This window comes from Pipra filicauda, unplaced genomic scaffold (genome assembly GCF_003945595.2).
Source record: "Pipra filicauda isolate LSUMZ 115617 unplaced genomic scaffold, ASM394559v2 scaffold379_size694699_pilon, whole genome shotgun sequence".
Lineage (NCBI taxonomy): Eukaryota > Metazoa > Chordata > Aves > Passeriformes > Pipridae > Pipra > Pipra filicauda.
The window spans coordinates 30,880-49,555 of NW_024104508.1; the positions used below are offsets into that span (position 1 = coordinate 30,880).

Genomic DNA, 18,676 nt, shown 5'->3' on the forward strand with positions numbered 1-18,676 from the left:
GAGCAGGGCTGGCAAGAGCAAGAGAGTGCATACAAGACAATAGTGTTTTACTACGAATGATAGATCATAGAACCATAGAATCAGCTGGGTTGGAAGGGACCTCTGAGATCATCAAGTCCAACCCTTGATCCACTACTGCTGTGGTTACTAAACCATGGCACTAAGTGCCACATCCAGTCTCTTTTTAAAAATCTCCAGGGACGGAGAATCCACCACTTCCTTGGGCAGCCCATTCCAATGTCTGATCACCCTCTCTGTAAAGAAATTCTTTCTAATATCCAACCTAAACCTCCCCTGGCACAACTTGAGACCATGCCCTCTTGTCTTGCCTGATAGTCGCCTGGGAAAAGAGACCAACCCCCACCTGGCTACAACCTCCTTTCAGGTAGTTCTAGAGAGTGAGGAGGTCTCCCCTGAGCCTCCTCTTCTCCAGGCTGAACAGCCTCAGCTCCCTCAGCCTCTCCTCATGGGACTTGTGCTTGAGTCCCATCACCAGCCTAGTTGCCCTCCTCTGGACCAGCTCCAGGACCTCAGTATCCTTCCTGAACTGAGGGGCCCAGAACTGGACACAGTACTCGAGGTGTGGCCTCACCAACGCTGAGTACAGATGCTTCTATGTCTGGTGGCATCAGTCCTGACTAGGTCCTCTGAACATGAGTGTTAAACAAATAATAACTAAAAATTTGTAGCTGGTGGTTTGTTTTTTTTCCCTGCCACTAATGGACAGATGAATTTGAGTAGGTGCAACTGAGATCCTTAAATATCCATTACAATGTATACTTTTTAACATGCATTGTAGCATTATGTACTGTCTGGAGCAGTGGCTTACTGAATTATTTATCTTTTCCTCCGATAGATAAAAATCTTTGCTCCTATTCAGATTTTTCTGGTGCAACAGAAGTTATGTTGGAAGCAGTTCTAAATGGAGGGGATGGTGAAGCTGCATGGCAACACACACAGCTGTTTAGAGAGAGCTTAACAGGATGTGGAGAAAATTGCTTGGAGATAATTATAAAGCTCAGTGACCTCTGAGAATCTGAACTGCAGAGATGTGCTTTGGATTCCTTGAAGACATTATACTATGGATACAACACGAAGATTTGGTTGGCAATTCTTCTTCATCCTGCTGGCAGTTTATTTCCTGTTTCACTGCTTTCATTAAACCAACTTGAAACTGCACATGTATTGAATAGGTAAACATCACAATGAAAACCTCTTTGTCTGTAAAAACAAACACCAAAATTAAGGCATCGAACCATAAAGTATCTTTTCTTAAACTTTACAGTGAAAACAAAATAATTTTTAGGAAGCAAAACTCGACCATAGGCGCACAAAGCAGTTGTACTTGATTTTAATTTGGAGTTTTGAGATTGGCTTGCTGTTTTTTGGGGTTTTTTTAATAATCTACTTGGAAAAACAGTTTTAATTCTGTTTCCCAATTACAACAGATGCTTTTGATGATCTTAAAATATTTTAAAGAATAGTAGAAAATTTAGACATTTTAAAGAAAAATATGATTTTGTGTAATATCAGAAGTGCTGAAATTAAGTTAGTTTCAAGATTACTTCAAAATTTCCTTGTTGCAATCTAAGTATTAAAACTGTATTTAATACTTAGAAATATTTTGAAGCCTGAAGATTGCTAGAAGCTAATTTTGAAAGAAGTGGTCACATGTACCTAAAATTGTCATAGCCTGTGGTATGAAATTGAGACTTAAAACTAAGTAAGAAATCACAATTTTTTTCTATGAAAAAATAGGTTATTAATTATAAATACTTTTTAATGATACAAATTCAGATTTGCTTAATAAATCTTTTTAAAAGTAGGCATGTAGGTTGAAATCTTCTTAAGCTGTTGTCCTGAGTTGCTTTGAATAGTATACCCAAATTTGATGTAAAAATATATACAAATTTTCTGTTCGTTAATGCAGTGTTTAAATTTATTTTCAGTCATATAATAAAAAAATGAAAAAATGCCATCCAGGAGATGTCAGATGTTGCAGTGCTGTGAATAAAGCATGGAGTGAATGTTCAAATTAGATAGTCTTTATCAGAGAATCTGAGGAAGGCTGTGGCTGGGTACAAGAAATTTTCTATTATAGGACTAAAATACAAAGTTCAAACTGTAGTTTTATTTCAAAATAAGTGAGAATTAGGGTTGATGTTCTCAAGATGAGTGGTTTTAAAGTTTTTCTTATATTTTCTGGCCTTTCCAACCTCTGTATATTTGAAATTATTGTCAAAAATAATTTTTGTTGAAATAAATGCTTACTGACCTTTCAACAAATCTAAGGAAATAGAAAACTATTCAGATTTTATTAGGAAACTGCAAAGGCACAGTGAATGCAGGCATCAAAATGATCACACAGGCGTCTTAAAAAGTGGTAGATTATGGCAGTTTAGGAGTGACAGAATGATGTATGATGGATTATATACTTCTGAATGTAAATTGACAGTTTACAAGGGGGATTAGAAAGGAAGGGTCTCACTCCCTTAGACAGAACAACACAGTGACAGGGTACTGTGTGGAAGGTTGTTCATCAGTACCTGGCTAATGCAAGGTGAATTTGCCAGTCTTCATTCAAAACTCCTCCTGCATTTGGTTTCAGCTAAATGCTTTTTCTGAGATTTTGATGGGAACCAACAGAAAAGTATTTTAGACTAAAATATATACTATCTTGAAAGAAAAAAAGGAAAAAGAAGACTCAGTGAAACCAATCCACAAAAATGTTTCCACTTCATATTTTGATAGCTGAAAAAGTTACTGCTTTAAGACAGAAATTATGTTTTTGCATTATATTACTTATAAGAACCTTGAGCACTTGCAGAATTCCTTAACTGCATCTGATAATTTGAAAGCAGAAGGCAGAATAAATTTAAAAGGAGTAAGGTAAAGTAATTTTCTCACAATTTTGGTCAGAATCTCTGGGGGAAGAGTAAGAGCTGCAGATAACTTAATAAAAGAGGAGAGTAATTGAAGTCCATTATAAAATGCTTAAATGAATTAAAAAGATTGAAAGATTGAAAAATGCCTTACCAATCTAATTAATGAAAAAGTACTTCTGTATTTGTAAGATCACATGCAATGAATAGAAGTGCTTATTTTATGAAAGGATTAATAAGTAAAACACTCAGACTGAATAGAGCTAATATGAAAAATTTAAATGTAACTCCTTCAGGTGTCTTTTGGAGTACCCTATAAACAGTGAACACTTTTGAATCTCTTCCTGCATAAGCTGTTATAAAGGCACTAATTTTCTCTGCTGATCTCCATTTTAGTGCAAATCTTAATACATTTTTGTATTGTTTTTTTAAACTGGAGGTAATTCCTCATCCATAGTTGCTTAATATTAACTTGCACTATTCTGAATTTGCCATATTACATGGTGGAAAGATCTGTACTGCAGTCTACTCTAAAAGTATGGGTATTAAGTTATGCTGGCAATGATATGATACTGGATGAGTAGTAGATGTTGATCAGGGCACATGTAGCTAAAAGTCAATGCTTACTCAACTTCTTAGAAGTTTGAGGAGGTGGAGGTGAAATGGGGTTAAATTAAGAAATGTATGACTTAATACAGGTAAAATCAGCGATGTTTTCAAGAATTCAGCTCAGTATTGGTACATTTTGAAGAACAACTTCCCATGTCCAGCGTGCCATGGGTGCCTTCCAAAGTTGAGGCGTAACAGTGAAATCTTTTCAATCAAAATTTACATAAATACTATACTACCCAGTTAATTTTTGCAAACTGATTTTGGAGTGCATGGTTTCCAACAGAACTATATGGGAGCCTGTGCACAGAATTCCTCCTTTCAAACAGTTTTCTGTCTTAGAGCTGATGGTACTATTAATTTCTTTGTATCCTGTTTTGATGCTGAGTGCTGCATGCAAAATAGCAACTATTAGAGGCAACTTACTTCATTATTGGTAGTAATTTCCTACACTGGAGGAAGTTGCTGAAAAGATATATCTTTAAAACATATGAAGGAAGCCCCTTCTAGGCTGTGTGGAAAGAAAGCACAGGTATGCAGAAATCAAGCAAACTTCAGTGTAAATTATATACTTGCTTGCACTGAGAAGTAAGTAATGAAAATTTTCTTGTCTGGTCCTGTATGATAATCTGTTGCCTTTACTCATCTGTTATCCATGGAAGATTTTTCACGTCTAGTGACCTATGTGTGCGATATTATCCCTATTATGTGCAACATCAGGAAATGTAGAACACTAAAAATAAAGTATGTTTGTCTCCGTAGTGCAGTGGAATGAAAACAGATGGTAGGCAACACATATGGCTGCCAGAAGCTGGCAACACCCATTTGCAGAGTTCTTGCAGCTCAAAACAAAACAAGCCAAAACAAAGGAACTCGAAGGGGAGCAGAGATTGTTCCAGGCAGATATCAGGATATCTGACCTCCAGGTGCACACTCCCCATTTCTTTACCTTCAGTTGGTAAAGCTAGAAATGGAAGTATACCAGTAGTTAAGAATTTAATAGACCTCCTTAGTATTTGTCAAAACTTATAATTTCTTAAGTATTGGTATTACTTAAAATAAATCTCTAATTTCCACTGTAGGTTCAAACTTCTGGTTTTGGACAAAATTTAAGATTTTGCGAAGTAATTCAACATAAAAAAATGTGTCAATATTGAAGGAACTTCTCTGTCACTGCTTTGCATCATATGGAGGGTCAAAAAAGAAACTGCAGACAGGTGACTTCCTTAAACAGAGTTGCTGGAATAGACCTAAGTCCTTTCTAGAATTTGAATAATTTTTTTTCCATTTATTCAACTTTGTGCTAGTTCTGAAGGTTCTTTTATGGGGTGCTATTGTTGTGAGCAGTGCTTCATGCCTTGTAGTTTATGGCCTCTAAGCAGTAATCAGTGATGTAATGTATATTACAGGTAACTATAGGATTGTTGGCCATATAGTGTCATCAACATAAGCAGCAGGAAAGAGTAATAGCACTAATATCTGGGACAATTCTATGTTCTTTATGCTAATCTTGAATATTTAACCCAAGCAGAAGGAGAGTAGAGTAAAAAGAAAAAAAAAGTCTTCAGTAGGTTGATACAGTTTCTTCTTCCCTTAAAGGTATGGAACAGAATTTTGAGACTGTGTTAGGGCACTTTAAAATGGCCAAGGAACAAGCCAAGGGCAAACAGCCTTAAATATTTGTATTTTAGGTGTGCAGATATTATGAAATGTGTAAGGGTTTACATGTGACGGTCTGAATAAGAGAACAGGGGGTTTTCCATTGTTAAGATTTTTATTCTTAGTCTTTGGTTTTTTTATGATAAGCTTTATGATTAAGCTGTTAGCTTTGTTTATAATTAGCCTGCTTCAGTTTCTGTAGCTTTATCTTTTTCTACACATTTTCATCTAATGTAAAATACATTTTAATTTGCTTTAATTTATGTGGAGAATTGTAGCTGTATGGTAAGTACACTGTGACAGAAATTAAGTTGATTTCTTTTTTTGGTTGATAAAAGGGATAGGTTAAAAATATTCAAACTCAGCAAAACAAAACAAAAAAAAGCAATTGTAATTAAAATTGATGACACCCAGAAACCAACAAAAATAACAGGACTTAATAAAATTTTATGGTGAATGAAAATGTAATGGACTACATAAGTAGTGCTGACAAAAGTAGCTTCCATGACTGACCCTGTTTTTGAGGCATTTTTCTATGTGTTCATTTATATTTATGTCCCTTAAAGTTTTCAGTAGAAGAAAATTGCTCAGAGTAGTGAACAGCTTTTTTGAAAAGCAGTCTAAGATTTAAGGAATATCTGTTTTTAAATATTTTTTATTTCTACTAATCTATGCTATATAATTTTAAAATTAGAACAGGGTCCTGCTTGCTTGTTACAGGTTCTTTCTTCGTTCCAGTGGATAATTGGGATCTTTGATTTTGGAAAAAGCGTGTTTAGTGGCATACTGTAGCCAAGAGCTTTAGGAGCATGCTATCTGTAATGATTATGGAATTTCAGTGTGGCATTGAGCACCTACAGATACTTCAAGGACTGAGTCTTAAGTGCTGGTTAGCTGTGACCTTCTATTAGAGGTCTTAAAAATTGGGGGAAAAGATGATTTCACTATGCATTTTGATTGTGATGTTTCAATGTACGCTCTGTTAATTTGATCCTCTGTTACATAATGCTATGTGTTATTTCATATCCTTGGAACTTCAGTAATATAGTGTATGTCTCCCATATCCTTGAAGTCCCAGGAGAAAATATTTCCCCCCCTGAAAAACATCAGCCAGCAGTTTATCTCTGTCACAATCAAGAGGAATTGCTGAACTTAATTTAGATAAGCAGTTCAGATAACAATATACAGACTCCCTTGTGAAACAGTCATAAGGACACCAGCTGACATAAGAAAATGAAGACATTCAAGAGTAATGTTTAAGCAAACTCACAGTAAAGTAGGTGGAACAGTTGGTCACAGCCTTTTAGAGCAGATGGAAATACCAGCGAAGTACAGAATGGAAGGAGAGAGACTCAATTCTTGCTTCTGCATTACCATTGTGATGAGATGGATAGAAGGTAATGGAATATATGTGTGTCCAGGCTTGCATTATATCAAAAATCTAAATAACATACTTAAACTGCAGCAGCTTTTACTTTTAGCCAAAGTGTCAGGGAAATATATAGTATATTAAAAAGCAAAGTTCACCGCTGGCAAAAAAGATGTAAAACTTTATTGTCCAAAAGGGAAGTGCCTGCTTGTGGACTGCATTAAGAATTGTGGAGCCATTCTCGTTTGGTTTAGTAAGAAGCATGCACCAAACTGGTTTTGATTTGTGTGTTTTCTTTTGTTAGGTTGTTTAGATAGGAGTTTTTTGCCTAAGTATGCTTACTGATTTCCATGATGCTGGCAATAATGGTTTCAAAGAAAATAGTCCCCCCCATTCAAAAATTAAAACTAAGGATTGGAATAAAAAAACCCAAACCCAACACCTCCACCAAGGATGTAACAGGACAAACAGGAAGTGCAGGAAGTGTTAGAGGCTGCGGTTTAATTTTAACACTTGAGGATAGAAAAAAGTTGAGATCAAGTTAGCGCTGATAAATTAATGTCAAATTTGCATCATTGAGGATTTATTTAGCAAAACAAGCTAATTGTTTCATTTTTTTCATAAATATTTTTGAAAGGAGTTTGTATCATCATGGAGCCTTTCAAAAGGAAACAGCATCTTACTAAATTCTTGCTCAAGTGTCAGTACTACGTATTATCTGCCTTTGTAAGAAGTTGTCTCGCCCCTTGACAACATTATTATTGGCATCAGTTATTCCTCTACTTCAGTCAGTCTTTGATAATGTTTTTTTAAATAAAAATTCATTTGACTTTTTTTAACAAGGGTGAAAACCCAGGGTTCATATTCACTGCAACAAACATTGCAGTTTTTCTTGACTATGTGCTGTGACTGTCTATAATCTGCAACTTCATAGTTATGTATCACATTTTTAAGGCTTGCCAGTAATTCATATTTGTACGCTAGTTTATTGCTGAAAAAAATTAATGAATGACAGAAAGATATGAAGAAATGGGCATTCAGCCAGTCCCAATATATAAATAACTTTCTGAAGACACAGGGAGATTTACATGCATTTCTGGCCCCCATGATAGGAAACAGATTAAGAAACACTTGCCAGAGTACATTTACCTTTTTTATTTCATTTACTTCACATACAGGACTGATTACCAACCTTTTGTAAATAGTGAAAAATACGAGGTCCATCTGTGAGCAGAGGATGGAGGCAACATGTGTGCTGGTGGAAGAGTGGCTGAAAAATTGTGTGTGTAGAAAAAAAAAGGAAATAATACCATTCGTTTTTACAGAACATGTGTTTTACTGGCATGTGATAAATTCAGTGGAAATCAACTAGAACCGGTTGTATACCTAGGATTGAACATTAAATCCATAACTGGGGGATATTTTTATTGAAAAAATTGTAGGGAAGGAACACTCCAGTTGTGTAGTGTTACTTGTGGGTTGAGCAGGAGTAACCACCAGCAGTACTGGTTAGTGCATTTTGTATTTAACACACATTAGAATGAGAAAACCAGCACTAGTATATGTGAGCATTAGCTGTATTAGTAGTAAGATGGATGTATCCTACAGTGCAGCATAATCAGATGCTTGTTTAACATCTGATATCCACTGTCCCCTGGGGTAACCCTCCCTGTTGTTTTCACTGTTAAAACCCCTTCCAAATTTCCCTTCTTCTAAACTAGTGGTTTTCATCCTCTGAAGCAGTTTCTGCAGTGGCGATCAAGGCAATATTCCAGTGACTCTTAGGTAAGATCTGGAGGCTTCCACAACATCGCTGGATTCTGTCCTTTTCTTGCTTCCCCTGTGTATTGCAGTCTGATATCCCAACCCCCCCTTCCAGCTTCCGTGTATTCCCCAGCTCATGGGAGCTGCTGTTCCTTCTTCTCTAATGGGCAGTGGGAGAAAGGAAGCTGTGAGACTGACAGTAACATGGTCTGCTGAGGGAGTTCCTTGAATGTGGTCCTCTGAATCTGCCACATTCTTCATTGCTGGGAGATTTTGTTCACCTCTTTTATCATTTTAATTCCTACCTGCTTTTTGGGGGTGGTAGTCGTGGTGTGTCCACAGCCTTGGTGTATTCATAGGACAACTGAATCCTCACCCCGTATCATTCCAGTAATGTGTCCCTCAGTAATGATTCCTCACTCCTATTTTCCCAGCATAGTTCCTGTTCCCAGCAGGCCTACTAGCCACTAATGGTAGCCTGGTGCAGACCTGGTAACAGAGGCCTTTCCTCACACCACTTTGAGACCCACTGTCATCCAGGAGCCTAAGAAGTGAGGGGAGTGGTGTAGGGCCCACAAAGCAGGGGAAAGGGAAGCTGCAGCCATTCAAAGGGAAGGATGTTAGGACCAACATTAGAACCGAGAATCTTTTTGTATGTCTATAAATACAGTTCAGAAAGGCAATGAGGCTCCTGACCAAAATAAATCAGCAGATTTTACTTCTTGGTAAAACTGTTCCTCACACCTTATAGAAACATTACAGAAGGACAACTGAAGAAATTGCCATGAAAACTCAAATGAAGGATTATACATTAAATTTGCATTAAGTTTTCATGCTATGCTACAAATACCTGTTGAAAGGTTATACTTTCAATTTAACTCCACAGAATAACCCAAACAAATACAGAATTGAGAACAAAATTTTTATTTCATGTCTTTTTGAAGGATTAACTATTCCTTTTTATAAATGAGCAAAGACCTGTAGGAGTAGAAATGCAAAGCACAGCATCCATGTCATTAACATGTTAATTCTTTTAGAGGGAATTGAAAAAGCAGTTTGAACTATTATGGTATTTGCATCTTCATGCTACTCTGTTACAGAACCTGTTAAGCAAGCAATGGCCCTGGCATAGTTAACAACCCTGTAGGGAGCACCAACTTTACAGGTCATGGGATATCCCACCATGGCCAGCGTAGGAGTAGCATCGATCAAGAGTGGGATGACAGGTGCTGCAATCTTCTTTCTACTCATGAAACACAGCATTTGATAAGTGATCAAAAGTTATCAGGGCGGATTTAAACATTAAACAGAAGCTGGATGGAGACATGGGAGTGCCATGTTGTGTGTGTGTGCTCTGTTGGGAGAGTGTCTATTGTACTGGGCAGCTTGGGGGTGCTGTGTGCTGTGCTGCACAACGAGGTGTTTGGCTTTGTGGCTAAAAGCAGTCATGCTGGTTTGCTGAAGCGCCTCAGAGCTGGAGCATGTGCCTTGGGTTATATTTGATTGCTGTAGCTCCTGCTACGTTCCCATGGGTTGGTTAATGTGCATGCCTATGTGGCCTGTAACTGTGCTCTGTCCTTGTGGTAGTCGGAGAGTTGGTATGGTTTCTGCTTTGCTGTACTTTAACAAAAACAATCAGAAAAGAAAGCATTGTTTGCTCTGAATTCTCTTCAATTCTGCACAGCAACTCAAAATTAGTACCTTTAATTATTTGGGAGAATGGATAACGTGATTAGAAAGCTGAGAAAAACTTTATGATTTGAGAACTAAATGTCACAAAGAACCATATGTATGTAGTTGATCTCTTAAACTTTAGCTATTCTGTGACTTAAGTAGTTTCATTGTATTTTCAGCCTTTATGCTCATGTGCTCTTTCATCATCATTGCTCATGTCCCAGAAAACTGAGTCCAACATATTTTGAGAGAAATGATAGAAAATAATGAGCAACTGAAAAAAACAGGTTAGCAAACCTGAGGAATTCTCATACATGCCTTTGGAACTAACAAGTGCCTTTTCAATAAACTGACTGAAAAATGTAAAGTAAAAAAAGAGCTTCCATGTTTCCCATCATGAGCCACAAGAGAAATGAACTCAGCAGAAAAATGTCGTGTTTCAGTAGAATGTCAAATATATCTCAAAGGGTACAGGAACACAAAAGAATCTGTAATAATATCTCTGTCTTGACCCAAAGAACTAACTTCAGTACTCATTACAAGGTAAATGGAATTCTGACAGCGTCAAATATTTTCAAAATCTGCTAGAAAATATATTGATGCATAAATTGCATTTTTAATTTAAGACACAGCAGAGGAAAAAAAATGTTAAATGCGACAGGAACTGATGCGGTGTTGCAATTTCTGGATAATGTGTATTGCCTTTTCCTGAAAACCTGACAAACTCATTGCACCGATTACCCGGAAATAAAAGAATGTGAGCAGCAGTAAAAGCCAACATACAAGAAAGCACACTACATCCAGATAAGTTTCAAGAGCTTCAGAGCTTCCCACTCTTCGAAGGCTTTCTGGAATAAAAACTTCCAGAAGAAGAGCATGTGTGGAATAATACGGCTCAGTGAAAACCAGCTAAATAAAAAAGAAGGTGAGTTGTTATTACAACAATTCAATAGCATGATGCTAAAAACTTTGGCATGAATTTACTATGAAGCACAGTACAGGAAAATTAACTGTTATATAAGAACACAGTGTATTGCTAAGTTGTTCTTTGTAAAATTAGTTTTAAAAGAATGGATATGATAGTTGTGTAACACTTAACAGATGTGTTGCAAAAGTGGTTACGCTGCCTTCTTTCATATTTTCGTCTGTCACTAAGGTAAAACATACAGTACCTCTTTTTAAGGTTCTTTGCTTCATAGTTTGCAAGGAATGGAGGAATATTCTAGAAGAACTGCATTGATGAAAAACATTTTTATTTTCTGTTCTACAAATTAAATCCACAGTAGATTTCAAAAAGAAATTTATAAAATAATGAGGACTACTGCTTCCATATTCCTTAGGCTATAAAAAAACCCCACAAATATAAGTATATCAAACCAAGTTGCTTTTAATGCATCCTGTAGGTGAAAAATTTTATTCTAGAACATTAAAATGAATTAAAAAATTATTAAGGCACATATATTCGAAGTCATTCAAAAGATTGTTTTCCTTCCTCATAGGTGACAGACATGAATCTTAAAGAAAGAGATGCTGTGATCAAGATGCAGCTTTCTGAAGTGCTCAGAAATGGAGAGATGCTTTTGGAACTCATGCTGTGCTGAAGACCTAGATTGAGATTCCCAGATTCTAATATAAATATGCCATAGCAAAGTGCTGGCTAAATAATTCCTGAGTAGTCAAACACCTTGTCCTGGCCAATACTGAAAGCTGTTGCTACTGCAGCTTCTGCTACCTCTACCAGCAGTGGCCACAGTCATAGTGAGCAAGAGGCATATAACAACCACTGATTTGGATGATTTTACTTCAACTAAAGACTGAGGTAATGTGTTCTTATTTTCTTAAATAAAAACGGGAGGGCCCTAAGGAGCATGAAGAATCTATAGGTAGATGGGTGCAATATAAGGTAGGTAGTGGAAAGAGAATATAAGCAGTTTTAGTTGGGTAAAAATAGAACAGGAGACCATAACCTAGACATATAAACATTTATTGTGTTGCATTTACTACTCTATTTACCCATTCTTGTAATAAATGCAGCAAGACTAAAATACTAAGGAGAAACACCACTATTGAAGCCAATAATGGAGGACAGCTGATATCTTGGAGAGAAACATTCAAGACCCAGGAATACCAAAGTGTTAAAGGATCTAAAGGAATAACAAAAGATTTTTGATGCATTTCTGATCTTCTTTGCTTAATATTAACACCTAATGAAAATAGAGAAGGGCATGAAGCAGCTAGCAGTGACCATTTTTAAACATTGCTTGTTTAATCATACAAACTGTTGAATTACACAACTCCTACTGAAATAAATAGGAACTGTTGCTGTTGAGCTCTGTTACAAATTAGGACACCTGATAAATTGTTGAATAGCTGATCTATAACAAGTAATTTTGTTAGGCAGTTGTAAATTTGGATAATGCTTATGTTTAAGTGTGTGGCTGAGTATTATGCACATTTTACCTGTTCAGGTCTACCTTTTTTTTTTTTTTAAATTTTTTTGGTTCAAGTGTACATCTGACATAATTAATCTGAAACAATGCATTTGAGTAAAGGGAATTTTTAGTAAACAGGTTCCTGGAAAGCTAAACAACTGAAGTCAGCTAGAAAAGAGTATTCGCAAAACCATATTATTATATAAACTTCCTCTTCTAAACTGCTTTGTAATTGTCAGGAGCACACAGTGAGCATGTTCCCTGTGTTGTGGACTATAAAAGAGTAATTCAAATTTTAGGGTATCTAGTACCAAATCAAACCCATTATGATCTAATGATTCAAAGCACTAAAGCAGTATAAACTCAAGCTGCCAGTACAAATTTGCTCAAAGGGTTTGTTCATTAATTTGTTGGATGGGTAACTTCAAACTGTCTGACTATCTGTGGTTCTGCTAGTCTGCGCCTGACTGGACCCTTCATAGTTAGCCCAGAATTTTCTTTTTGGTAGTTCCTTCTTATTGTCTTCCCCACTTTCTGTGCTCAGGTTTATTGTTTGCTGATGTCTTCATGTGTGCCTACCCTAGCCCTCTTTCAGTTGGGTGTTTACACATCATTCACTCAACTCTTTCTGTTGTTCTTTGCCTCCGTTATTTATTTATCCAAATTTTCCAAAACTTGTACCCTCCTTCTCTTTCTGCCTTTGACCTCAGTGTAAGCTATGTGAGTGCACTGGCCACACCTTAACAACATGCTCTGTCTCAATGGAGGTTGAGCCATTGGGTCTTCTCTGAGACTTTCCTCTTCTTGGATTGCCACGAGAACCACATAACGCCATTCTGAGAAAGAAAATGCAAATGCTCATCCTGACCTAATCGTCATCAATTCCAGTCAAAACTGGTGGTACAATGAAGCTGTGCAGAAAAGCTTGTCCTTCCTATTTCCTCCCCATAACTACTAATCATAAATCAAAACATAATTTATCAGAGATGATTGAATTTTAGCTCAAAAGAGCAAAATACCATCTCTTTAGACACTTCCCAGAATAGTGGGCTTCTCTGTTTTTTACATCAGTCATCACTTTTCCCCACAGATTCAACATATTCATGCATGCCTCCTTCACCTTCCTGCCTCCCAGGAATGAGTAGACATAAACTGCTATTAGGAAGCAGTCTTGATACTCACTCTGGATCCATCATGGATTTCTGTCTGGAAGGCTATAGAAATACATTGGTAATGGGAACCTTCAATGAGCAAGGAGAGTGTTGCTGGGTAAAAATTAATTACCACTCACATTTTCTTGCCCAAAGAGTCTTGGATGAACTTCTAGGAACAAAACTCCATGTCTTAGCCAAAAATATATTGCCCTTTGAAAAGAGAGAGCTCCTTTTCAGGAGTTTTCAGGGCTGGCATAGAGGGACAGGAAGAAAGGGGTTATGTGGCTAACACAGAGGAAAGTTACTCAAGTGAGGCAAGCCTAGCATGCTTTGCTGTGTTCAGCACCCTAAGCTCAAGGGAGTGTCTTTGTGAATGGCATGCCATGTCCAAACCTTGCTGGCTGTTTGCATTCTCCACACTAATTAACAATGCCATAATGCAGTTGGTGATTCCCAGCCTACAAATGATCACAGCAATCTGCCTCTCAGCTCAGATAACTGCTGATGGCCACTGCCATGTCATGGATGTTCAGCACAGATCTCAAAACACATCGCCTTCTCTCTTATGTGTATCTTTCTGTTGTCTTTGCCCCACCTCAGCACTTGCAGCTTTTCCCACTGTCACCAACTCTTTCAAAAACCTCAGATGTTAATAGTGTGGATATTAATTTTATTCACATTGAGAGTTCCTCCCAGCAGGGCCAGCTCAACCTCCTTTGCTTCATCTCCGCATGCAACTTCTCTCGCCCTATGTGTTCACTGCACGAGGAAGCTTTCTCCTAGAAAAGGAACCTCAGTACAAATGTATTTAATTACTATGACCAGCCCCTGCCTTAGCAGCAACTCTGTTTATGCTGCTCAGAGAAAGTGTGTCACAGTTTAAGACTGAGCTGACAGTGAGGACACTAGATGGTCTTGGATACTAGAGCACTTCTAGTCACAGTTAAATAAATATTTGATGTTAACAAGTGACACCACTTCCACATTCCGTGTGAGAGAGTGCAGTTCAGGACAGAAGCCAGGCATGTAAGCGTGAAGGTCTCTAACACAACCTGCCTCTCCTGCAGCAGGAGATGGTGCGGTCCTGGGGACAGTCAGAGAGGTCAGTGCAGCGGTCCCAGCCATGCAAGGGCAGTCCAGGTGCAGGGTGCTGGAGTCCCTGCAGTTAACCCTGGGGCTTCTGCTGGACCTCTTCCCTAGCAACAACCTGTCAGCAGCCGGCTCACAACCTGCACTGCTCCAAAGTCTTCCACACCTCTGGCAATAGAACAGCAATTAACAGGTTAGTTATGGGGCAGTAATTGGAGAGTAAGCGGGGTTTAACCCCTTCAATCCCTCTGCCAAATTGTCACTGAGTGGCATGTTGTTCTTGGAGGACTAAGATGGAAAAGACCTGGTGTTTTCCAAGAGACTGGTTGTGGATCAGTCTGGCCCCAGGAAAAGCTACTGACAAACACGCCATGGATACATCAGGCATGTAAGTAAGTCCTGGGCAAGGTTCAGATGAGAATGTCGGGCAGTGCATTGACAGTTTGAATAGCCACAGAAAACCACTAGTGTGGGCTCTTGCTAATGCAACAAAGGTATTTGAAATACATTTGTGTAAATATGCATGACCCAGCTAAATTTATATTGTTAGATGATCCAGACATGGGTAGACTTTTCTTAAATACCTTGGAATCATGGCCTGAAGCTCATTCACAAAGAAGGCAGTACAAGTATGTTGATCACTGTCGTGTTGTTCTACCACAATCCTACTCAACAATTTGATCCGTTATTTCACAATTATGTTAATGAGTTATGATGAATTTTTTAAATGCAGTACAATATGGAAATTACTATATTGCAAATGTAAATATTTGATATTAAAATATGCAGTGTTTGTTTACACCTTATTACAATTACATACAATGTGGAATGTATAATGTACTGGGCATCAACTTAGTTCCATAAATATTTTAGAACAAAATTACACTTTTTCCTGTGTAGTTTGCAGAAAAATGAGAGCTGTGATTGGTCATTTAGGTAAGTGGTTGTATCCAGGTATGCTCTCAGAGTAGATAAATGTACACAGAAATACTTAAAGACCATACGTACAGCTGTCTTACTGCTAAAAAGATTGGACACAAAGTAATGTTACAATAAATATTTTTCTTACTAAAACCAGTAGTGAAACTGGTTTAAGTAGATGATTGTTTTGAAAATTTGTAGGGTACTTCTATTTATATTACGGCCTCTAGCTATGAGGACAAGTAAATCTCCAATGAATTGAAATAAGACACTGTGTATATTATCTCAAGGAGACTATTAATTTAAAATATCACACGATAAGTGTAAAGTATTTGACATAAACTGGTAGTGCATGATAAGGCAGGTGGCATCCAGTAAAGAAATTCCACTCCTATCAAAATGTTATGGTGCTTAAATTTGATTAATGATCAAATTTAATTCTGTGTTTGTTTTAGCAGGGATCACTTAAAATGTGATGAGCAGTTTCGTTTCACCGCTCTGCCTCTTCAATCCACAGAGGCAGCTGCTTGTGGTCTCATGAGAACTTTGTCCAACAATTCTACATGGCTAGGAATGCACCCACTCAGCCTACACATGTAAGTATTAGGATAAAACCAACATCAACAATAAGCCAGTAACATGCCACGCAGCTAGCATAGTATATGATGAGAATTAAACTGAGACCAACTTGAACGAAGTAGTTTCAAAGACTAAAGAAAATGCTTGGAGGAACATCAATATTTTTCCTATATTTGCTCCAGCATGACACGTAGACTGAACATGTCTGACCATGCACATTCAAAGATCAGTAACTGCCAAGAAGAAACTCCCTCCCTCTGTCTTTCTCTAATATATATGTAATTGGCTGTCTTCAAACCAGATCGCTATCTGCTACTTGGCTAAGGATAGAGGGTTGCAAAAGGCACACTTCCCACACTAAGAACAGCCTATTTACTAAACAGCTGGAGCTAATGAGACCAGAGTACACTAATGTTTGTGACTTGCTCTCTTTCTGCTGAATGCAGTAGTGGTTCTCTGCCAATGCAGAAAGCTTTGAACAGATGCACTCATTCTGTTTTCTCTGGTCCTCACAATATTCATTGCAGCAGTCCTGGTTTGCTGTACATGATTCATTTTAATGGGTCCTACATATAAATTTGAGAGTTTGAAAAAAACCACACACCACGGTTCTAATCAGCAAGACCCAAATTCCGAAGCACTAGGCAGAGCCCTGCAACTGTTACCTTCTTCTAGATCTTCGAGAAACACTGTTTCTTATCTTGCTCAAAGTAGAAGAAAACACAGCCTACAGCTCAGAGGTACAAGCAGCCGCAATAAAACTGGGCTGGAACAGATAACTTACTGTCCCTTCTAGGCAAATGCCATTATTTTCCATAATCCCTGTGCAGCACTTATATATTAGTTTAATAAGTTCCTTAGAAACTGGCAGGGTAAAATTATGTTAAATAAGCAATATTTACAAGAAATTCTTCTGATCCTTCCCTTGAGGCATAATTGAACATTACAACTGGCTCCTCAAAAGCAGCTGCTCCATTTCCAATCCCTTTACTTCCAAGGAAAAGCATTTTGCAAAAGGAAAAATCTTTAAATTATTGCTCTTCCTTTGAAATTATGCTCTTTGGATATCAATTTGTCTGCTATCTCAGATGCAGTGCTCCTACTAATCCCTCCTTTTGAGACTTTACATTTGGAATTATTCATGGAGTGGAACAGGCTGGTCTAGGTAGGTCCTTTGCATTTCACACAGCAGAATGAAAATCGCTAATTGAGAAGCTACATGTGGTGAAACATTTTTCTATGTCAAAAGAAAAAGCTGGTAAAAAAAAATCTATGATTATAATACTTATGGTCATATATATATATATTTTACTTTTGGTGGAAAGTATCTAAAACTGTACATATTTTTCATGCTGATACCTAAAATGACATGAAATTTGAGCTTGATACACATGCCATTTAGGCCTAGGTAGTAGACGCTAAGTTATAACACAGTTTTGGGTTTTTTTCCAAAACGGCAAATATTTTAGAATAGGGTTGTGTACCGTGTACAGGACAGGGTGTTGTGTTCTGTGACCCTATAAAAGGACTTCACAGGGTGATGCTTAAGTGTAGGATAAAGTTCTGTGAGCTTTCCGAGTTAAAGAACTCCTCGGGCCGATCCCTACGGCCCAGAAGAGGGCAGTGGTTTGTAAACACTCTCCTGCCTGGAGCATCGGGACTTCCATCCTGCTGGAACCGCCGTAGGGCGCACTGGTGGCAGGGATCAGTTATGGGGCTGGCGGAAAGGGGGCAGTTGACCACCGTACCCCCAAACGCCTGTCCCACCTACGGCATCGCCTCTTCTCCGCTCGCGCATCGCAGCATCATCCACCTGACAGACCAGGACAGCGGGATAGCTGTGCCCTGCCAATTCCAAAACCAATCTCCCGGCGGGGGCAGGGAGAAGTGAAGCCCCTCTCTCCTCGCGGTGGCAGAGGGGGAAGGTGGGCTCAGACAGCCCGCAGCTGACCCGCCGGGTGGTCGCTCCTTTCTCCCGCTCCGGCGGCCCCGCCCCCTTCGCCCCGCCCCTCTCCCGCGCGGCAGCGCCCCCGTGCGGGCGGCTCCCTCCCTGTTGCCACCCGCAGTGACGTCACGCACGGCCTCTCCTTTTGGCTGCTCCGATTGGCCGTCGCCCGCGCAGCCTTCCCGCCTCCAGCGCGCGATTGGCGGGCCGGCCCGTGATTGGCGGGCCCGCGGCGCTGGGGGAGCGGAGGCCCTGCCGGCTGCGAGCGGGGAAGCGGCCGCGGCGCGGGCGGGCGGGCGGGCGGGGGCTGCGCGGTTATTTATTGTCTGGGCGCGGGGGCGGCGGGGGAGCGGCACCGGCACCGGGACGCGGGGCGGAAAGAGGAGGGGAAGAAGGAGGGGGCCGGGCCAGCTCCGGGTGTGCGTGTGTGAGGGGAGCGCGGCTCAGGGGGGGGCCTGCGCGGGAACGCGCGCGCGCGGGGCGGGAAGGGAGGGAGCGAGGGAGGGAGGGGACAAGGGAGGAGGGAGGGAAGGGGAGATTTTTTTTATTATTAATCTGTTTTCCGGGCCTTTGTGGCTGCTGGGGGGGACGGCCCGGGG

The 18,676-nt window shown here is 39.2% G+C and overlaps 1 protein-coding gene across 1 annotated transcript in view; it reads left to right on the top strand.

Moving 5' to 3' along the window:
* NGLY1 (N-glycanase 1) overlaps positions 1–7,356 on the top strand; it is a 28,591-nt gene extending 21,235 nt beyond the window's left edge. The window contains exon 12 of the mRNA XM_027722022.2: positions 857–7,356. Within this exon, the coding sequence (XP_027577823.1) occupies positions 857–1,032 (176 nt within the window). The 3' untranslated portion in view covers positions 1,033–7,356. The remainder of the gene's footprint in view (positions 1–856) is intronic.
* Positions 7,357–18,676: the final 11,320 nt, after the last annotated feature.